This window comes from Triturus cristatus, chromosome 2_1, assembly GCF_964204655.1.
Source record: "Triturus cristatus chromosome 2_1, aTriCri1.1, whole genome shotgun sequence".
Lineage (NCBI taxonomy): Eukaryota > Metazoa > Chordata > Amphibia > Caudata > Salamandridae > Triturus > Triturus cristatus.
Window position 1 is genome coordinate 5,317,712 of NC_140581.1, and position 23,572 is coordinate 5,341,283.

The 23,572-nt window shown below is 47.3% G+C and overlaps 1 protein-coding gene across 3 annotated transcripts in view; it reads left to right on the forward strand.

Annotated features, from left to right (window-relative positions):
- The window catches only part of INTS10 (integrator complex subunit 10), a 457,110-nt gene that overhangs the window by 300,392 nt on the left and 133,146 nt on the right, over window positions 1-23,572 (forward strand). For all 3 annotated transcript variants that reach the window (XM_085627594.1, XM_085627598.1, XM_085627600.1), the window contains exons 11-12: window positions 1,964-2,046; window positions 8,954-9,106. In XM_085627594.1, the coding sequence (XP_085483720.1) occupies window positions 1,964-2,046; window positions 8,954-9,106 (236 nt within the window). The remainder of the gene's footprint in view (window positions 1-1,963; window positions 2,047-8,953; window positions 9,107-23,572) is intronic.

Here is a 23,572-nt window from a genome sequence, read left to right on the forward strand (position 1 = left end):
CGTTACAGGTAGGTAGACGGCAGGGACCAATGGGTCCCTTCCCTGGGGTGGGTACACCCCCTATTGTGCCACCCTACAGTGGGAGGGGGGCAGGAGCCTGTCCCTGGTTGGTTGGGTCCCCCCATCCTCAAGATGGCGGGGACTGAGAGTTGTGCTTCCCTCGCCTCCCCCAGCTGAGGGGTGGAGTTGGCAGAGGTGGGCCCACCTCTTTCCCTCACTTTTTTTCCCGCCGGTTCTCGCGCCCAAAGTGGGAAGCAGAACCTGTGAGGACCAGTTGCTGAAAGCAGCAAGTGGTCTGGGGAAGCTTACAAAGGCGGCCTGCCTTTGAAGCTTCCCCTTCGTGACCCTGCCCATCCTGGGGGAGGAGGCTTGGCACCTCGTCCCAGGATGTTCATTGTTTCAGGCCCCCGAGAGCTGCAGGCTCTCGACCCCGGGGTCCAGAAACATGGCTGTGAATGGCAGCCACTCTATCGGGACACTAGAAGTTGGTAGAGTTTCAGAGGGCATCTCTAAGATGCCCTCTTTTGTTCAATTTTCATTAAATCCCACACTGGCATCAGTGTGGGTTTAATGTGCTGAGAAGTTTGATACCAATCTTCTCAGTTTTCAGTGTAGCCATTAGTGCTGTGGTGTTTGTAATGACAGGCTCCCAGCACCATATACTCTTAATGGCAGCACTGCACTTACAATGTCTAAGAATGGACTTAGACACTGTAGGGGCACAGGGCTCATGCACCTGTACCCTCACCGCTGGTATAGTGCACCCAGCTAGAGGGGTGACTGACCTATGCCAGGGCAGTGGGTTGCAGGCATGGCACACAGGGATGTGTGCCATGTTGATTCTTCACTTTGTTCTGCACCAAGACACGCAGCCTGCAAAGGCAGTGTGTGTGTGTGTGTGTGTAAAGGTACAGGGCCTCTAAGGGTGGCACAAAAAGTGCTGCAGCCCTTAGAGGCCTTCTCTGGTCACAGGGCCGTGGGTACCTGTGGTACCATTTACCAGGGGGTGACATGTGGCCAGAGATGCCAATTGGGTTCAGGCTTCAATGCAGTTTTAGGGAAGGAACACAGGCCCTGGGTACCTGATTAGCTGGAGCCCAGGGCACACTCAGTCAAAGCACATCAGCAATTCAGCAAAAAGTGGGGGCAACCATGCAAAAAGAGGGCACCGTGAGTCCACCAGGGTCTGAGAGTGTCCCTGGTGTCCCTACACCAGGATCCTCATGCTTGAGGCTGACTCAGAGGTTTGCCTGTGAAGCTGCTGGCCTCGGTTAGAGCTTCTGGTGCCCGGGTGTTCACAGATCGAGGGTTAGAGGCTTAGGACTGAGGCCAGGAGACCAGGGATTAAATGCTAATATCTCTGCAACCCAGCAGTGCATTTTGACATGGTTTCGTTTGCAGAACATGTAGGGCTTTGCCTACCTCTCTTTCAAACGTCTCCAGCCCAGGGGATTGAACCAGGGGGCTGTAGAGGATTCCGAAAGCAGCCCGCGGGCTCTGACCCAGAGATTCTTTCATGGAGCCCAGGGCCTTGCAGGCAGATATTGGGGTGTCAGTCGCCTACACAGCAGCCGGGTTACTGGGGGAGTAAGTACACGCACCTCCCAGTCATGCCCACACCACTGGAATTCAAGGACCTCAGTTAAGGGAGACTGACGGAAGCTTTTAAAAGCAGGCATCTCCCCCAGGGTCTGCTAAAAGCTTTCCTCGCCAGACCCACTGAGGTCGGTGGAGAGGGCAGTACCCACTCTCTCTCGAAGGGGCCCTTTGGGGCCCACCTTGGCATTGCAGTGCCTCCTGGGGGGTTGGGAGAGCAGAACATTCAGAACGCAGTGCCTTCACAGCAGGGCACTTTCTATCACAGAAGTCCCCAAAGCAATCATTGATTGAAATATGATATTTAATGCTGTATTTGTTTGATGCTGTCCCCTGACCTAAACTTGTGTCCTATCGGATTGTGCAGAATTTTCAAGAATTCGCTCATCCTGGAAGACAGACACCTGGGTGTGGCTGAGAATATTCCTCACGGACATGATCATTTTTCAGGTAAATTTGATTCCTCTGATTTAATGTTTAATTTTTCAATAATAGAATCACACAGGATCAACTACATAGTGCTTGAAACAGGAAGAGGTAGCGCAGTCCTGCAGAGGAGTACCCTAGAGTCCCATTAAAGGTACTGCAGTCCTACAGATAAGAGGAATACTCTAGAGTACCATTAGGAGTACAGCACCCCATTGAGAGGGAGACTACCATAGAGTCCCATTGAAGGTGCACACGTACAACAGGGAAGCCGAGTGCCCTGGAGTCCCATGAAAGGTGCAGCAGCCCTGCAGCGAAGAGGAAAGTACCCTAGAGGACCATAAGAGACCGCAGCCCTGCACAGGAGTACCCTAGAGTCCCATTAAATGTGCCACAGCCCTGCACAGGAGTACCCTAGAGTCCCATTAAAGGTACCACAGCTCTGCACAGGAGTACCCTAGAGTCCCATTAAAGGTACCACAGCCCTGCACATGAGTACCCTAGAGTCCCATTAAAGGTACCACAGCCCTGCACAGAAGTACCCTAGAGTCCCATTAAAGGTACCACAGCCCTGCAGAGGAGTACCCTAGAGTCCCATTAAAGGTACCGCAGCCCTGCAGAGGAGTACCCTAGAGTCCCATTAAAGGTACCACAGCCCTGCAGAGAAGAGGAGGAGTACCCTAGAGTCCCATTAAAGGTACCACAGCCCTGCACAGGAGTACCCTAGAGTCCCATTAAAGGTACCACAGCCCTGCAGAGAAGAGGAGGAGTACCCTAGAGTCCCATTAAAGGTACCACAGCCCTGCACAGGAGTACCCTAGAGTCCTATTAAAGGTACCACAGCCCTGCACAGGAGTACCCTAGAGTCCCATTAAAGGTACCACAGCCCTGCAGAGAAGAGGAGGAGTACCCTAGAGTCCCATTAAAGGTACAGCAGTCCTGCAGAGAAGAGGAGGAGTACCCTAGAGTCCCGTTAAAGGTACCACAGCCCTGCACAGGAGTACCCTAGAGTCCCATTAAAGGTACCACAGCCCTGCACAGGAGTACCCTAGAGTCCTATTAAAGGTACCACAGCCCTGCACAGGAGTGCCCTAGAGTCCCATTAAAGGTACCACAGCCCTGCAGAGGAGTACCCTAGAGTCCCATTAAAGGTACAGCAGTCCTGCAGAGAAGAGGAGGAGTACCATTAAAGGTACCACAGCCCTGCACAGGAGTACCCTAGAGTCCCATTAAAGGTACCGCATCCCTGCAGAGGAGTACCCTAGAGTCCCATTAAAGGTACCACAGCCCTGCACAGGAGTACCCTAGAGTCCCATTAAAGGTACCACAGCCCTGCAGAGGAGTACCCTAGAGTCCCATTAAAGGTACAGCAGTCCTGCAGAGAAGAGGAGGAGTACCCTAGAGTCCCATTAAAGGTACCACAGCCCTGCACAGGAGTACCCTAGAGTCCCATTAAAGGTACAGCAGTCCTGCAGAGAAGATGAGGAGTACCCTAGAGTCCCATTAAAGGTACCACAGCCCTGCACAGGAGTACCCTAGAGTCCCATTAAAGGTACCGCAGCCCTGCAGAGGAGTACCCTAGAGTCCCATTAAAGGTACCACAGCCCTGCACAGGAGTACCCTAGAGTCCCATTAAAGGTACCACAGCCCTGCAGAGGAGTACCCTAGAGTCCCATTAAAGGTACAGCAGTCCTGCAGAGAAGAGGAGGAGTACCCTAGAGTCCCATTAAAGGTACCACAGCCCTGCAGAGAAGAGGAGGAGTACCCTAGAGTCCCATTAAAGGTACCACAGCCCTGCAGAGGAGTACCCTAGAGTCCCATTAAAGGTACAGCAGTCCTGCACAGGAGTACCCTAGAGTCCTATTAAAGGTGCCACAGCCCTGCACAGGAGTACCCTAGAGTCCTATTAAAGGTACCACAGCCCTGCACAGGAGTACCCTAGAGTCCCATTAAAGGTACCACAGCCCTGCAGAGAAGAGGAGGAGTACCCTAGAGTCCCATTAAAGGTACAGCAGTCCTGCAGAGAAGAGGAGGAGTACCCTAGAGTCCCGTTAAAGGTACCACAGCCCTGCAGAGAAGAGGAGGAGTACCCTAGAGTCCCATTAAAGGTACCACAGCCCTGCACAGGAGTACCCTAGAGTCCCATTAAAGGTACCACAGCCCTGCAGAGAAGAGGAGGAGTACCCTAGAGTCCCATTAAAGGTACCACAGCCCTGCACAGGAGTACCCTAGAGTCCTATTAAAGGTACCACAGCCCTGCACAGGAGTACCCTAGAGTCCCATTAAAGGTACCACAGCCCTGCAGAGAAGAGGAGGAGTACCCTAGAGTCCCATTAAAGGTACAGCAGTCCTGCAGAGAAGAGGAGGAGTACCCTAGAGTCCCGTTAAAGGTACCACAGCCCTGCACAGGAGTACCCTAGAGTCCCATTAAAGGTACCACAGCCCTGCACAGGAGTACCCTAGAGTCCTATTAAAGGTACCACAGCCCTGCACAGGAGTGCCCTAGAGTCCCATTAAAGGTACCACAGCCCTGCAGAGGAGTACCCTAGAGTCCCATTAAAGGTACAGCAGTCCTGCAGAGAAGAGGAGGAGTACCATTAAAGGTACCACAGCCCTGCACAGGAGTACCCTAGAGTCCCATTAAAGGTACCGCATCCCTGCAGAGGAGTACCCTAGAGTCCCATTAAAGGTACCACAGCCCTGCAGAGAAGAGGAGGAGTACCCTAGAGTCCCATTAAAGGTACCACAGCCCTGCACAGGAGTACCCTAGAGTCCCATTAAAGGTACAGCAGTCCTGCAGAGAAGATGAGGAGTACCCTAGAGTCCCATTAAAGGTACCACAGCCCTGCACAGGAGTACCCTAGAGTCCCATTAAAGGTACCGCAGCCCTGCAGAGGAGTACCCTAGAGTCCCATTAAAGGTACCACAGCCCTGCACAGGAGTACCCTAGAGTCCCATTAAAGGTACCACAGCCCTGCAGAGGAGTACCCTAGAGTCCCATTAAAGGTACAGCAGTCCTGCAGAGAAGAGGAGGAGTACCCTAGAGTCCCATTAAAGGTACCACAGCCCTGCAGAGAAGAGGAGGAGTACCCTAGAGTCCCATTAAAGGTACCACAGCCCTGCAGAGGAGTACCCTAGAGTCCCATTAAAGGTACAGCAGTCCTGCAGAGAAGAGGAGGAGTACCCTAGAGTCCCGTTAAAGGTACCACAGCCCTGCACAGGAGTACCCTAGAGTCCCATTAAAGGTACCACAGCCCTGCACAGGAGTACCCTAGAGTCCTATTAAAGGTACCACAGCCCTGCACAGGAGTGCCCTAGAGTCCCATTAAAGGTACCACAGCCCTGCAGAGGAGTACCCTAGAGTCCCATTAAAGGTACAGCAGTCCTGCAGAGAAGAGGAGGAGTACCATTAAAGGTACCACAGCCCTGCACAGGAGTACCCTAGAGTCCCATTAAAGGTACCGCATCCCTGCAGAGGAGTACCCTAGAGTCCCATTAAAGGTACCACAGCCCTGCACAGGAGTACCCTAGAGTCCCATTAAAGGTACCACAGCCCTGCAGAGGAGTACCCTAGAGTCCCATTAAAGGTACAGCAGTCCTGCAGAGAAGAGGAGGAGTACCCTAGAGTCCCATTAAAGGTACCACAGCCCTGCACAGGAGTACCCTAGAGTCCCATTAAAGGTACAGCAGTCCTGCAGAGAAGATGAGGAGTACCCTAGAGTCCCATTAAAGGTACCACAGCCCTGCACAGGAGTACCCTAGAGTCCCATTAAAGGTACCGCAGCCCTGCAGAGGAGTACCCTAGAGTCCCATTAAAGGTACCACAGCCCTGCACAGGAGTACCCTAGAGTCCCATTAAAGGTACCACAGCCCTGCAGAGGAGTACCCTAGAGTCCCATTAAAGGTACAGCAGTCCTGCAGAGAAGAGGAGGAGTACCCTAGAGTCCCATTAAAGGTACCACAGCCCTGCAGAGAAGAGGAGGAGTACCCTAGAGTCCCATTAAAGGTACCACAGCCCTGCAGAGGAGTACCCTAGAGTCCCATTAAAGGTACAGCAGTCCTGCAGAGAAGAGGAGGAGTACCCTAGAGTACCATTAAAGGTGCCACAGCCCTGCACAGGAGTACCCTAGAGTCCTATTAAAGGTACCACAGCCCTGCACAGGAGTACCCTAGAGTCCCATTAAAGGTACCACAGCCCTGCAGAGAAGAGGAGGAGTACCCTAGAGTCCCATTAAAGGTACAGCAGTCCTGCAGAGAAGAGGAGGAGTACCCTAGAGTCCCGTTAAAGGTACCACAGCCCTGCACAGGAGTACCCTAGAGTCCCATTAAAGGTACCACAGCCCTGCACAGGAGTACCTTAGAGTCCTATTAAAGGTACCACAGCCCTGCACAGGAGTGCCCTAGAGTCCCATTAAAGGTACCACAGCCCTGCAGAGGAGTACCCTAGAGTCCCATTAAAGGTACAGCAGTCCTGCAGAGAAGAGGAGGAGTACCCTAGAGTACCATTAAAGGTACCACAGCCCTGCACAGGAGTACCCTAGAGTCCCATTAAAGGTACCGCAGCCCTGCAGAGGAGTACCCTAGAGTCCCATTAAAGGTACCACAGCCCTGCACAGGAGTGCCCTAGAGTCCCATTAAAGGTACCACAGCCCTGCAGAGGAGTACCCTAGAGTCCCATTAAAGGTACAGCAGTCCTGCAGAGAAGAGGAGGAGTACCCTAGAGTCCCATTAAAGGTACCACAGCCCTGCAGAGGAGTACCCTAGAGTCCCATTAAAGGTACAGCAGTCCTGCAGAGAAGAGGAGGAGTACCCTAGAGTCCCATTAAAGGTACCACAGCCCTGCACAGGAGTACCCTAGAGTCCCATTAAAGGTACAGCAGTCCTGCAGAGAAGAGGAGGAGTACCCTAGAGTACCATTAAAGGTACCACAGCCCTGCACAGGAGTACCCTAGAGTCCCATTAAAGGTACCGCAGCCCTGCAGAGGAGTACCCTAGAGTCCCATTAAAGGTACCACAGCCCTGCACAGGAGTACCCTAGAGTCCCATTAAAGGTACCACAGCCCTGCAGAGGAGTACCCTAGAGTCGCATTAAAGGTACAGCAGTCCTGCAGAGAAGAGGAGGAGTACCCTAGAGTCCCATTAAAGGTACCACAGCCCTGCACAGGAGTACCCTAGAGTCCCATTAAAGGTACAGCAGTCCTGCAGAGAAGAGGAGGAGTACCCTAGAGTACCATTAAAGGTACCACAGCCCTGCAGAGGAGTACCCTAGAGTCCCATTAAAGGTACCACAGCCCTGCACAGGAGTACCCTAGAGTACCATTAAAGGTACCGCAGCCCTGCAGAGGAGTACCCTAGAGTCCCATTAAAGGTACAGCAGTCCTGCAGAGGAGTACCCTAGAGTCCCATTAAAGGTACAGCAGTCCTGCAGAGAAGAGGAGGAGTACCCTAGAGTCCCATTAAAGGTACCACAGCCCTGCACAGGAGTACCCTAGAGTCCCATTAAAGGTACCACAGCCCTGCACAGGAGTACCCTAGAGTCCCATTAAATGTACCACAGCCCTGCACAGGAGTACCCTAGAGTCCCATTAAAGGTACAGCAGTCCTGCGGACACGCGTACCCTAGAGTATCATTAAAGGTACTGCAGTCCTGCAGAGGAGTACCCTAGAGTACCATTAAAGGTACGGCAGCCCTGCACAGGAGTACCCTAGAGTCCCATTAAAGGTACAGCAGTCCTGCAGAGAAGAGGAGGAGTACCCTAGAGTCCCATCAAAGGTACCACAGCCCTGCACAGGAGTATCCTAGAGTCCCATTAAAGGTACCGCAGCCCTGCACAGGAGTACCCTAGAGTCTCATTAAAGGTACCACAGCCCTGCACAGGAGTACCCTAGAGTCCCATTAAAGGTACAGCAGTCCTGCAGAGAAGAGGAGGAGTACCCTAGAGTCCCATTAAAGGTACCACAGCCCTGCACAGGAGTACCCTAGAGTCCCATTAAAGGTACAGCAGTCCTGCAGAGAAGAGGGGGAGTACACTAGAGTACCATTAAAGGTACCACAGCCCTGCACAGGAGTACCCTAGAGTCCCATTAAAGGTACAGCAGTCCTGCAGAGAAGAGGAAGAGTACCCTAGAGTCCCATTAAAGGTACCACAGCCCTGCAGAGGAGTACCCTAGAGTTTTAGTAAAGGTTCCACAGTCCTGCAAAGAACAGGATTATGGCCCTAGAGTACCATTAAAGGTACCTCAGTCCTGCAGAGAAGAGGAGTGCCCTAGAGAACCTCTAAAGCCACCGCAGTCTTGAAAAGACGAGGGGTCGTACTCCAGAGTACCATAAAAGAGACCGCAGGCCTGCAGAGGAGTACCCTCTTAAAGGTTCTGTCATTTTGTAGAGAAGAGTAATTAATGCCCTAGAGTCCCATTAAAGGTTCACAAATGCAACAGGGGTTTGGAGTGCCCTGGAGTCCCATGAAAGGTTCAGCAGCCCCTCAGAGGAGAGGAGTGCCCTGAAGTTTCCTTAAGGCTGTAGCAGGCATCCCGAGAAGGGTTTTAGAGTCCATTGGTCATCTTTAGGAACATACATCGGGAATCACACTGGACATCTCGTAGGGCATGAAACACCCCTCGAATGCCACCAAATAGGCCCTCGTCGGCAGAGGTAGCCCTTACAGTGGAATCTTTTTTTCTTCTTTGCTCCAGCAGATGTCGATTCTGGCATTAAAGTCACCTGTCATTTATAAATGCTAAGTTTGAACCCGTCTAAACCTTTTATGCTGAATAATAAATTTTACATTCCGTTTGTCCCTCGCTGGGGATGTTTAACAAGAAGAGCAGGCTCAGAGAGGAGTTTGCTGGGTTTCTTCCAGTTTCAGTAGTGTGCAAATGGAAGTTGAATCTGCTCTTCATCACTTCTCCAGTTCTACCCTCTTTCTTTTAGGGGCAGTACAAGAAGGCGGTCTCCAGTCTCCACATCCTGACCGCTCTCCAGGGCGCGCACGCCCCACTGCAGATCGTTGGACAGATGTCTCTGGAGCAGCATAGGACCCTCATTCAGCTGGCGACCTGCCACTTCGCTCTCGGTGAATACAGAGTAAGTGAACTGTGGTGTTCTTAGCTTCTCTGTCAGCACTTTGGTTCTGGAATGTTAGGTGTCCAGAATGTGTGCTGCTTAGCAATGTTTGAATGTTTGTCAGTTGCCTTCAGCCTCCTGCTGGATGGGGTCTCATTACATGTCTAATCCTGAATAAACTACAACTTAACTATCTTCTATGTGTATGACGTCTAATTGGAGAGGACACATCTCCACATTTTGGCGATGATTAACCTGCGCGTACAAAGGCATGCGAGACCGCAACAGCGAACTTTCAAAGGAACTGAAGATTTTTCGCTTTACGATCACCGGATACTTCCCTATACTCAAAAGAAGATTTGTGTGTCACTTCAATGCCGATCTCAACAAAACGAAGGTGAACGACATTGACACAACGACATTACACAAGACAACAAAGTATCAGAAGACGGTAGGACCTTAAAGTTTCTCTTACCTCAAAGCACAGTGTCCTGTTCGTTCACTAGTCACGGACATCCAGGGGTGGGCTTACGGAACTCATAAAGACATTGCTTAAAATAACTTCATCGGCGTAATTCCCAAGACAGATTTTCCTTCTGCGCATGCTTGGAATTGAACGTGCTGCTGGAACGCAGCAGCCATTTCGTGCAGCCTCTGTGGCGGACATCTTGGAAGGATATGTTCGTACTGCACATGCTCACAAGTAACGACTCGTTAGCTCGAAGTGGTTAACGATGACATCTTGGCAATGTTAACAGTGTCATTCATTGTTGTAGTCATCCACAGCATAACGTGTGCATCGTCAGCTGTGATTTAAAGATCAAGCATTCTGTGAATCGCTGATATGCACAGCTGAAATACTCATTATTTGCACGTTAATGGTCACAGCGCTGATGCGCAAAGCTCCGGTAAGACTCACAACTTTTAACACTTTGTAAGGTCATCAGTGAAGATCGCATCTTCCTACAGTATGAAGTAGCGCTGATGCGCGCAGCTTGTCAAGAAAAGATTTTCAATAAAACACAAAAACGTTCAGTGCTTATTTAACGCTGATGCACACAGCAGATGTGCACAATATTCTGTTTTATCACTCGCTGATGGACACAGCTTTCAGTATTGAAGTCTTCTCAAACTTATTTCAGTCACATTTGTTTAACTTACATATCATTTACTTGCTGTTCATTAGAGAGTATTATTTTTAGGTTGTTCTCTCCTCATAAACTTCTTTCAATTTCAGGATGCAGAATGTCACGGCACCCCCATTTTTTCTGACTACTCCAGGTGATCCTCCTCTCTCTTGGCAGAAGTGGAAAAAAGTATTTGTACATTATGCACAAGTATGTGGCACTTCCTTGAGTGCGGAAAGAAAAACATCTCTTCTCATGCACTGTTTGGGCTCTGAAGGACAAGAGGTGTTCGAACACCTCCCAGATCTATCAGATAGTGATGCAGCTTCACTTAATGAATATGAGATATGTATAAAGAAACTCAATCTATACTATTTGCCTAAAATAAGTACAATTCTTGAACGCTACCACTTTGGAAGGCGAATACAGAGGAAAGATAAATCCGTCCAACAATACATAACAATTCTGCGGAAATTAGCATCAACTTGTAATTTTGGTGCTACATTGGAAGAACGGTTGAGGGATCAGTTTATGTTGGGTTGTGTTCAAGACAAGACTAGGGATGCTCTATGGCAAAAAAGATGACCCTACGCTCTTCGACGTTATAACAATAGCAAAGAGCCATGAACATTCAAAGGCTTGTGTTGATGTTATAAAGAAGGATTCTTCAGGTGAAAAGAAAGAGGGCACTGAAGTAAAGGTAGTTGTAGACAAATCAGAAGAAAAGGTTGTGAAACCAAAGTCAAAAAACTGTTTTTCTCAGAAAACAATACCTCTCAAAGGTTTTCAGGGAAAGTGTTTCAGGTGCGGTGACTCTGGTCACTTGGCTAATTTCAAAGACTGCCCTGGATGGAAGACTATTTGTAAAATGTGCAATAAGATGGGTCATGCTTCAAAATGCTGCAGATCTGGGAAGAGTCAAAAGAAAGTCAGTGAAGTTGACCTCTTGGTAGAAGATGATGATGAAGGAGAGATTGTGGTTTCTCAAATCTTAGGGGGGGTCCTCTGATGGTCCTTATGAAGTCGTACTAGTCAACGATGCCCCTGTTAACATGCTATTTGACCCAGGAGCCAAAATAACTTTAGTTCCCAAAATGTTTTATGAGAAGTTTATTGGTTAAAGTGCCTCTTACAAAACCTGACATAAGGCCCAAAGGGTATGGTGGTGTTACGATAGATTTGTTGGGTTATTTTTGGGGAACCATTGATTTCAGGGGAGGATCATTCCCGCGAAAATGTATGTTTCAATGAAGGGTGATTCCCTTATTAACTGGTTTCAACAGAGAGATCTCCATGTCTATCTTGATCCCAATGAAAAGCCCTCTGTTTGTTTGAAAGAGATGCCTCCTGTGAGTGTGATTGAAGACTGTAATCAAGATTGGATCAAAGCCTTTCCCGCTGTTTTTAGAAATGAGTTAGGTTGTTTAAAGGAATATGTACATCACATTCTACTGAAGAAAAATGCTTTGCCGAAAGTTGCAAAATTAAGAAATGTACCTCTTCTAGTAAGGGATAGCATGCAATGTGAGCTAGGCAAACTATTGAAGAAGGGAATTATTCAAGAAGTTGAGGGAACTGAGTGGGTTTCTCCTGTGGTAATGGCTCGAAAGGCCAATGGAGAGGCTCGGCTTTGTGTGGATTTAAGAGAGCTTAATAGGGCAGTGATTGTAGATCACTATCCTTTACCAAATATCGCTGAGATGTTGTGCTCTCTTGAAGGAGCGAGACATTTCTCTTTGTTGGATCTAACCTCTGCTTACCACCAGGTTAAGCTGCACTCTTCTTCACAGGACCTCACTACCTTTGTAACTCCCTTTGGAATGTTTAAATATTTGAGGATGCCCTTCGGACTAGTTTCAGCAGCCTCTGTTTTACAGAGAGTAATGGAGGGCATACTGGGAGGCCTTGAAGGGGTTAAAGTATATCAAGATGATGTGCTTATTTTTGGGGCAGATCAAAGTCAACATGATATGAGGTTGAGGTCTGTTCTAAGCCTTTTACAAGATGCCGGTCTTACACTCCGCGCTGAAAAATTTAAATTTGATGTTGCAGAAATAGACTATCTTGGTCATGTTGTCTCAGCGGCAGGCATTAGACCAAAAAGTGCCTTGGTCAATTCTATTCTTGATTTACGTTCACCATCGACCAAAGAGGAGTTGATATAGTTTTTGGGTATGGCAGAATTTTACCACAAATTTATTCAGAATAACTGAGTCTTTGAGGTTTCTTTTAAAGAAGGGTCGTGAGTTTATGTGGTCAAAAAATTGTGAGGTGGAATTTGTTGGCCTAAAAAAAGATCTCAATAATGCCCCGTGTCTTAGTAGCTTTGACCCTGCGAAACTTTCCTACCTCATGACTGATGCAAGTTCAACTGGGCTGGGAGCAGTTTTATTACAGAAGGTTGATGGGCAAGAAAGAACAATTTTGTTTATCTCAAGGCCTTTGAGAGGTGCTGAATGTCATTATTCGGTTGTTGAAAAAGAAGCTCTTGCTGTGTTTTGGGCTATTCGGAAATTAAGAAAGTTTTTGTTGGGTAAGGAGTTCATGGTATTGTCTGATCACAAACCTCTGAAAGAGGTTTTTACTAAGAAAGGCATTGAATTTGTTTCCCATCGGATTCGCAAGTGGGTAGTAGCTCTTCAAGAGTTTGTTTGATGTGTCGTACTTACCTGGTGCCAATAATCTTATAGCCGACTGTCTTTCAAGACTTGGTTCTATTGAAAATGATGATGTCGATGATGTAGAATGGTTTGGTGGTGAGTGTTTTGAAGAAGAAGTCAATGTATGTTTGATCACTGAGGGGATAATATCTGAAAGTGAGTGGAAGCAAGGTCTTGTGGATGATGACATTTTGCAAAAGGTTATCATCATGGTGAAAGGTGGTTGGTGTGAAAAAGTGGATTGTTGTGAGAATCTAAAAGGGTTTTGGAATGTGAAAGATTAATTGACTGTAGTGGATGAACTTCTTTTGCGTGGGAGTAAACTTGTCCCTCCTTCTTCACTGAGAGGTAGACTGGGCAATAGTGCTCATGCATCTCATATGGGCATTGCTAAAACCAAGGAAAGGATTAGAGAAGCATACTGGTGGCCGGCCATGGATGTTTTCATGGAAAGGATTGTTCGTGATTGTGTGGAATGTGCAAATTGCGACAAATTACTTAAATGCAGGACGCAACCCATGATTGTTAGGGAGCAAGCAGCCAGTCCTTGGTCAGACATCTCGATAGATATCTTGGGGCCTGTGAGGTTCAGTTCTCAAGATAAGTATGTCATTGTCTGCATGGATTTGTTTTCTTGGTGGCCTGTGATAAAGGTGGTAAACTCAGTTGAGGCGGTTGTTGTGATAGATTTTTGGATGAGATTTTTGGAAGTGAGGGATTTCCACAAACGCTTTTGTCAGACAACGGCGTACAATTTACTTCAAAAGTGATACAAGAATTTTTGTCTTTGAGAGCATGTGACATGTGTGAGAAAGTGCCCTCTTTCTTGCATGGTATGCCCCCACTTTTTGCTGAATTGCTGAATGTGCTTTGACTGAGTGTGCCCTGTACTCCTGCCAATCAGGTACCCAGGGCCTATGTTCCTTCCCTAAAACTGCCTAAACCCAATTGGCATCTCTGGCCACATGTCAGCCCCTGGTAAATGGTACCCAGGGCCCTGTAACCAGAGAAGGCCTCTAAGGGCTGCAGCACTTATTGTGCCAGCCTTAGAGTCCCTGTACCCTAACACAAACACACTGCCCTTGCAGGCTGAGTGCACGCATCCCTTTGTGCCATGCCCACCACCTACACTGCCTTGGCATACATCAGCCACCCCTCTAGCTGGGTGCCCTATGCCAGTGGTGTGGGCACAGGAGCATGAGCCCTGTCCCCCTACAGTAAGCAGGTCCATTCCTGGGCACTGTAAGTGCAGTGCTGCCATTAAGAGTATATGGTGCTGGGAGGTCGTCATCACGAACTCCACAGCACCATAATGGCAACACTGAAGACTGAGAAGTTTGGTATCAAACTTCTCAGCACATTAAACCCACACTGATGCCAGTGTGGTATTTAATGTACAATGCACGACGGAGGGCATCTTAGAGATGCCCCCTGAACCTAACCTACAATCCACGTCTTGTCTGAGGGGCTGCCTAGCCTGCCACACAGCAGACATGTTGCTGGACCCCTGGGTAGAGAGCCATCCGCTCTCCTGGGCCTGCAACAATGCACATCCTGGGCGAGGTGCTAGGTCTCCTCCCCCAGGATGGACGGGGGAAAGCTTCAAAGGCATGCCGCCTTTGTGAGCTTCTCCAGGCCACTTGCTGTACCCAGCAACTGTCCCCTACCGGTTTTAAACCCCCACTCTGGCGGGAAGACTGGCCGGAAACTCCAAGTAAGGACATGGGATGTGCCAGCCTGCCAACCCCACCCCTCAGGTGGGGGAGGCTAGGTGAAGCACATGACCGGGCCCTCGCCATCTTGAAGATGGGGAGCCCTATCTAATCAGGACTAGGCCACTGCCCCCCCTCCCACAGGAGAGTGGCAAGATAGGGGGTGTACCCACCCCATGACAGAGACCCATTGGTCCCTGCCCTTTGCCTACCTGTAACTCCCCTAAATTGAGTATTTAGGGGCACCCTGAATCTTCCTTCCTCAGATTCCAGATTCCAAAACAGCAAAGAAGATCAAGAAGAAATAAGACCTGCCGTGCAGCTGCTAAGAAGAGGAAGACACCAACTGCTTTGGCCCCAGCCCTACCGGCCTGTCGACCCTCGGACCTGCTCCTGCTAAATCCCGGCACCTCCTGTGGCCAGCAACCTCACAAACCCTGGAGGACCTGGCTACCTTGTGACTCTGAGCATCTGGGACTCCCACGAGCAGTGGCTCTACTCAAAGCAAGTACCTAACCCCTGGCATCAGCCCGGAACCGCGAACCCCGCACACTCTGCACCCGCCAAGCCTGGCCTCTGCTGGTGTGGACAAAGACCCCGAGGATGTCCCCCCGGCGACTGTGACCCCGAATCCGCCACCAAGGACCCACCTCGATGATCCTGACGACGCCTGCAGCCTCAGAACCAGGGACCCACCCAACCGCGATCAACAGAGGGTAAGATTTCCCGACAAAAGGCACCCCTGCACCCGGTGCCCTGCGACCCCCTGTGCCCGACTCCTGGGTACCTACCTATCCTCCAACTACCCAACTTAACTCTTGAAGTGGTGGTGGCACCTGAAGAATCTTCGTCCCCGTGCTTGCAGCCTTTGTTCGTTCTTGAGCTTTTCCATTGCAATCCATTGAGTGCCCGACGGCTCAAAAGCACACTGCACCCAGCCGCCCGAGTGGCCCTGGCAGTGCAACTTCTACTCCTACCTACTTCCCCATTTGCCCTGAGCAAGTGACCAGGAGCCCAGCTCCCACAGCCGCGTGGCCTACCAGTCAGCAGCCACCAACCAAGGGCCCCCTGCCTTCCATAGGATAACATTGGGCCTAACTCACTCTGCACCCGGCTGCCCCTGTGCCGCTGAGGGTGTAACAACTGTACTTACCTGACCCTGGGAAACCCCTGAGTCTATGCCCAGCACCATAACTCTGCCAGTCGAATACTTACCCAAAAGCCGATAACTCACTTTTCTTCCATAGGGTAACATTGGCTGGTTTCACTTGAAAATTCTTCTAAGTGTGGAGTTTCTAAACTTTAAAATATTCACCTAAATCAACCGAGTAACGAAAACGGAAATACTCATCTGCTATTAGGAGAGATCCCAGTGCTGGATCTTGGTGCCCAGCACTGACCCTGAAAAGTACTTACGACCGTACTTGCCACAAACTCAATTTTCTTCCATAGGAAATCATTAACTGTTTTTCTGTGAAATTTCTTCCGTGTCAATTTTTGCAAACTACAAATATTCTTTAAAAATCGTACCAACTGTGAAAACGTAATTACTTACCTGTTTTAGATAGATGTCCCAGTACTGAGCCTAGGAGGCCAGCACTGGATTACAAAAGTAACGAGAACATACTTTAACCGTAGCTTGAATTTTCTTCCATAGGAAACCATTGACTGTTCTTCTGTGAAATTTCTTCTAAGTGTCGATTTTGCAAACGTATAAATATTCCTTAAGAAATCGCCTGTATAACTTAATCGCAGTTTCTCAACTGCTTACAGGTGGTACCCTAGTTCTGGATCCAGGATCCAACACTGAGCTAGAAAAAGTAACTATAACCCCACTTACCTGCTAAGTGAATTTCCTTCCATAGGATAACATTGGTAATTTGATCAGAAAAAGTTTGTGTCAACTTTTCAAATAGCAAAATATTGCTTATAAATCACAACAGTAACTAAAAAGTATTTACTCACTTGTTTCCAAGAACTGTCCCAGGACTGAATCTAGGATCCAGTCCTGGAGTTAGAAAAGTAATCCTGAAAGTAATCAATTGCACATAACTTAAAATTCCCATTGAGCTCAATGTATTATTGTGTTTGAAATTGTGTTGCCTATTGCAACAAACTGTAACTATTGCATTCCAAGTCAATTGTCTTTTGCAAAGTATTTAACTAAAGTATCTCATTCTGAGAAAGTATATTTTGATACCTCTTGTTGGTTCTAAAATAAAACAACCATATATTTTTAATATACAAACCATTGGCCTAGAGGTCAGTTCTTGAGTGCGTGAGACCATTTTCTGACTGAGTGTGTATTTCAAATGCTTTACACTGTCGTCTGATACTGCCTTACTGCTCGACCAAGCTACCACTTTAGAGTATAAGGTTCTATCTAACTTTAGCCTCTGCCAAACCACTGGGGACTGTGGACTCTATACACACTGTACCTATTTGGGAACAGTATATATAGAGCCACTCTCCTACAACATGTGCTTTTGCAGTGATTTCTGAATACAAAATTTGCTCTTACTTGGTGGGGGCTGTTAAAGCTCCGGACAAGTCGGAGCAAACACTTATGTGCACCTCGCTGCCCCCCTCCCAGTATTATTGACGTATTTGGGGCCCAGGGAGGTGGTGGTCTCCAGGGTCTGGGGAGTCTGTGCGCCCCCGCAAATTAATTTTTTTTTCCTGGGGTGTTGCTGATCCCCGGGGCTTCTTTGAATCCCAAGAGGGGGCCCCTGCGGCTCCTCTCCATGATTTAAAACAAAGCCCTGGGGAGGTGGTCCCAGAGGTTCCTTAGAAGCCCAGGAGGGTGGTCTACGTGGCCCCTCTCTATTATTTAGTACAAAACCCCAGGGAGATGGTGGTCCACGGGGCACAGTAAGCCCTAGGAAGGGGGCCCCATGCACCCTCCTCCTTTTAAAGAAACAAATGCCCCTGTGTGGGCCCACCAAGGGGGCACATTTTAAAATAAAGGCGAGATACGGCACAATCCGTGGCACGCTTAAAAAAAAAAATGCATTTTTGCTTTGCTGGTGTCCCCTGGGAACCAAGACTAAGGCTTGGGGGTCAGGGTATTCCTACCCTACCCCCTTTTCTTTTTTTATCACATTTTTTTTGAGGGGACTCGACTGAAGCATAGTCCCAAGATGGCTGCCAACACTTCCTGGTTGAAGTGTTGACAGCCAATCAGAGCTCTGCAGATTTCTGCACAAGCTTGTTATCTTTTGTGAATTAGCCGTGATCATAGATATACACATTTGGATTTTCTTTAATTTCTAACAAACTACTGAATAGATTTACACCAAATAACTGAAAGCCTGATCAGCATAACCAAATCTACCTTTCTGTCAAATTCGTTGTAATTCCGTCCAGCGGTTAGGTCTGTAGTCGTGTTCAAAGCTCCAATCGGAATTAAAATGGGAAACTCACTTTTTTTTAACCCTCCCCCTTTTTGTCGGACCCCGCTTGATGAATCACCACGAAACATTCCACGCCCAACTAGAATTACCGGCACACTTTTTTTTTTTTAGAAAATTTCGTGAAGGTTCCTCAACTGGCGCCAAAGATATAGGCAAGTCAAAAAACGCTTTTTCTATGGAAACCTGGTCCTAACTAGAACTACCCACTGGTGACCGATGGTAGGTAACAGCTTGAGACTGTCTCTGTTGAGTTCATGTTGTTATAAGGACACATGGACATCAGGCCTCAGTGGAAGTTTTAATCTCTCAAAAAGGAGGACACTGAAGCCACGGGTGAATATGGTTTTGGTGAAGTTAAAATTGTTGCTGTTTTGTGTAATGCTGGTATGAATGTTTACTATGGTGGGTAAAGGTGACGACAGACAATAGCATAGTCGCATCCTGAAATATTGCTTCCTTAATGATGGATAACTGCACTAGTACAGTATGCTTGATGCACTCTGATAGATTGAAATATTCTCCCAATGTCGAGAGACATTACTGGGGGTTGTTCCAGAGGGATAGATAAGTAATTATTTCATAACAGTTTATGAACTAGATGGTCGATTTCACCTGTGGAGCTTGAAAGTGCAATTCTCACTTAGCCTCGCCAACAGATCTTCTCCAAACTAAAATGCCATGGCTTCACAACATTGACATTCCTTCTGGAAGGATCCATTTTCATTCACATCGGTATTTATGCTGGCTATTTATTTCACTAGGAAGAGATGAGAATTGCACAACCCACTATCAGTAGTGTTGTTGAAATTCCACCAAACAGATTTGAAACTAAGGGCTGAAGAAGGAAGGTATGAATTCACCAGAACCAATTTTTTAAAACTTTAAATGTGGGTTATGCCCATTGAATACGAGGCATCAAATATGGTATGGAGTAAGTCTGTAAAATGAGTCCGGAATTGAGTCTGTAGCAGTTTCTGAATTCCAATGCAGGCCGGGCTGTTTGCAGGACAAATGTTTCTTCCGAAGATGTTAAAGGCTTCCGCTGGGTTCTTGAACAGAGACTGCTGCTCAACACTGGCGCGCTGCAAGGACTGCCGGGCTTCACCTCGAACATTACTCAGAACTGTTAAGGGAACTGTTTCAGAAATACTTACTCATTTAATTCCTAAAGCAAGAGCTGCTTCAGCTCAGTGCTAATTCAGTGTCTGTTGAAACAACTTTGGTAATACGAACATGGGTGTGCCGTGCATAGTAATACAAAAACCGTTCCCCATCTAGTACACTGCTCTACTGGCAGTACCGTACCAAATAGAATACACATGGTTAACATCCTATATTTACCCTGGAGTGTTGTGTTAGGATGGACAAGCGTTCCACAATGGAATCTTGTCTTGTTTCATGGATGTTTTGCCCATCATAGTATTAATACCCTGTGGACTGATTGACTACACTTCATGATGCGCTTGTTGTGCAGAGCCTGAAACAAGTGCTCCTGTCAGTCGATTGTTAAACGATCGAAGTACACCTAGTGTTCTTGAGCCTAAAACGAGTGCTCCTGTCACAGTCGATTGTTAAACGATCGAAGTACACTTGGTGTTCTTGAGCCTGGAACGAGTGCTCCTGTCACAGTCTATTGTTAAACGATCGAAGTACACTTGGTGTTCTTGAGCATGAAACGATTGCTCCTGTCACAGTCGATTGTTAAACGATCGAAGTACACCTAGTGTTCTTGAGATCCTCTCTGGACTTTTAAGTCACAATAAGGTTCATAATCAACAGGTAATGCTGCAGCTTTATATGTATAAAATGTTGTTGTATTGAGATCCATAGCAACAAACTCCACCCTCGAGTCAAATATCTCAGCGGGGTATGCAGCATGTGCGTTTACAATTAGTTCCCCACCTCCTCTGTTTGAGAACCTCGAGCGCTGCCCTGAAATTTACCTCTAGCGGAATTGGTTGCCAAACAAATTGAAAACTGCAATCGAAATGGGAAATAATCTGTTGTTATTCAACCGTCTGACAACCCCATGGCATAGAAGGAGCAACTACGTGAACTGAGAGAGGAGACTAACATTACATGGCTCCTCTTTCAGTAAGAATTGGCAAAGCTTGCCTGTGTCATTCAAGATTACTCCGATAGCACCAGCCAGTGATAAAGAACACCAGTGATGATGTTTTCAGAATTTCTTCTCCAGAACATGGCCTCCGAAAGGATTCTCTGGACGGACTGCTACTTGAAACGTAGTTAGTATATCAATTTATTTATTTATTTATTTGTGGGTTTATATAGCGCTAGAATCGACTCCAATGGAGTATCTCTGCGCTTTGGGCCAGGATCTTCAACTGTTCACTACAAAGCAAGGGAGGGCTGAACTAGATCTCATTTTTGAACAACAAAGTTTTAAGTTGTTTCCTAAATTTCAGATGTTCGGGACATAGTCGTAAAGTTAGCGGGAGACTGTTCCACAATGATGGTCCCACCACTGATAAAGCTTTACCACCATGTCTGGCCTTCTTGGCACGTGGCACTGCCAGTAGATGACCATTGCTAGATCTAAGGGTGCTAGTAGGGGTGTAGGGAATGAATTTCTTTTCCAAATAGAGGGGACCTTGCCCATTAATACTTTTGTGAATCAAACAGCATGTTTTAAATTTAGTCCGTTGACGGATTGACAGCCAATGCAATTTTTCTGAAAGTGGCTTTGATGCTGTTCTTGGCGGGGCATTAAGGACCAGTCGAGCCGCTGTGTTTTGAATAACCTGTAATTTGGCCAACACTCCCTCATTGGCTGAGAGGAGCAGGCCATTACAGTAGTCGAGCCGACTCAAAACAAGAGCCTGCACCAAGGTTTTTCTAAAAGAATCCGGCAACAAAGGGAAAACCTTACGTAGCAGTCTAATAGTATGAAAACATACGCCTGCAACATAGGGAGTGTGCTGTTTTAGCACTAGGTCCTGATCGAGGCGGATCCCTAGATTTTTAACGACCCGTTAAGGTTCTGGGACCGTGCCAAAATCAGAAGGCCACCAGTCAGGGGACCACAATATCTTGGCTTCCCCAAACAGCATAATCTCGGTTTTACTGACATTGCATTGTAGGTAGTTGGTGGACATCCATTGTCCTACAGCCTTCATGCCTGCAGAGAAGGAGTTCTTTATTTCAGTAGTGAGGGTTTTGAAAGGGAAGAGGAGCTGCGTGTCGTCAGCATATGACACGGGAATGAAACCAAATTTGCGCATCACTCTTGCCAGGGGTGCCACATAGATGTTAAAGAGCGTAGGGCTCAAGCAAGAGCCCTGTGGCACCCCTTTCGTAATTTCCACCTCCGTAGAACGGTATGTACCCATGGTGACAGTCTGGGTACGATCAGTAAGGAAACTCCTCAACCAGGCAAGGGCTTTGTTCTTAACTCCTACGTTCGACAACCGGTTAATAAGAATGTTATGTGACACGGTGTCGAACGCTGCTGACAAGTCAAGTAATACTAAGATTACCGAATAACCTTTGTCTTGGAACATGTGTAGATCGTCTACCACAGACAAAAGGGTAGACTCAGTGCTATGTTTCGGCCTAAACCCAGATTGAGAGTAGTCTAGGCCGCCCACAGATTCAATGTAGCTGGATAAGAGTCTATTGACGTATTTTTCTGTCAATTTCCCCAGAAAAGGTAGCAGTGAGATGGGCCTTAAATTGGCTAGTTCAGTCCATGGAATGGTGGTATTTTTCCTAATGGGCCTTACCAGCGCACGCTTCCATTCTCTGGGGACGGAACCCGAATCAAGAGACAAATTAACAAGTTTCCGAATCATAAGACATAGTTGTTCAGAAAGAATAGGCATAAGTCTGGCAGGTATAATATCATCCGGACTACCACTTTTAATCTGTGTAATTAATGCTAGTAAATCCTTCAAAGATATGGAAGGAAAAGTGTCTAAAAAGTGCACATTGTGCATATATTCCGTATCTTGAAAAACATGGATGGAATCCGTAGTATTAGCATTATTAGAGTCGACTATTTTCTCATAAATCGTATCAATTTTATTTGAGAAAAAAGAAGATACTTGGTCACAAAGCTGTTTGGACGCCAATTCAGAGCTTTCACAGGCAGCTGGTTTAACAAAAGACTGTAATACCTGATAGAGGACCCTCGGGGAGTTCTCTGCAGCAGCTATTTGAGACATGGGACAGAGAACATTGTGGACTGAGGCTTGCATGAAAAAGTTGCATATTAACAAAAAATCCATCTGTGATTGGAATTGTTGTATGATCTGAGCCCTTTTTCATCATGAATAGACGCACTCAAGAATTCATACTAGGAATTTGTTTAGATTTTTTTAATCACAAATCTATCGTAGTACTCGCAATATGTGAAGTGGTTATTTTGAAAATAAGCTAGTGGTTATTATATGTATAACTAGGTTGAACAAGTCAAAATATGTTAACATAATAGTACGGATTTCTCTGCAACTCTTTCCTTCCCTTTGGCTAAATAATCTGAGCATAAAAAAATCTTTCAGACGAACTTGTGTCTTTTAGATGAACTTGCTGACATCTGCATACCATTTGGAATAACTGAAGCTGTGTGTTTGAGTCATGTGTGCTGTAGATACACATGCTTTGCATATGTTCAACATCTCGTGTTGTACTCGGATGATTATAATTTGTTTTTGTTCCGAGAAGTTTTCTTCGAGTCATGAGGGTGTGCAAATCCTCCTCTTGGGAATACTGCACATGGTCATCAATGCCATCTTCAGATTGTTTTTTTCTGCCAACTGGTTCGGATATAGTATTTCGCGCTCTGTTTCGAGTCTCCTTTGGTCCCCTTTCGGTCCGTTCTCTTTCAACGGTATTGTCTCAATCTGTATCATATTAACTCTCATACTTAGACAATCGTAGCGGGTTTTCAGCTCTTGCCCTTGGCCTATGGGCCATGCCTGTCCAGGCAACACTTCTCCATTGCCAATGAAAAAGAGAATGACCTGCTAATGGAGCGCACTCCGTTTCATTTCTGTCCGAAGTGCCACTCCAAATACCCTCACAAAGACCAACATCTCGTTTGCAACTTATGTCTCTCACCCGAACAGCAAGAAGACACCTGTGACACCTCTAAATCCTTCTGGTCTGAAAAGACTCTTCAAGATCGAAGGGCTAGACGACAACAAATGCAGCGCAAGCAAATGGACGATGTCCCCGACATCAGCGGTCGACAAGATTCAGAAGAAGAGGCTTCAGCGGCACAGGAGGAATCACTTTCCATACATGATTCCGAGTCTCAATCAGCAGAGGACTTAGCCACTCTTCAGCCAGCACAGAAACAACGTATGATGAGTACTTCTACCCATGCTTCGAAAACCAAATCATCAGCTTCCATTTAAAAACAGCTCATGGGCCGCCTCTGCACACAAGCCATGGTGCGCACCGACAACATGACTCGGAAGCCTCGCCCTTCGGCTCGGCTTCGATAGTTCCGCCTACAGTAGGGGCCTCTATATCCCTTCCATCCAAAACCAAAACACCTCAATCTTCGGTCTTGGCACCGTAAAAAAGACGTGTTATTTTGGAATCGAATCTT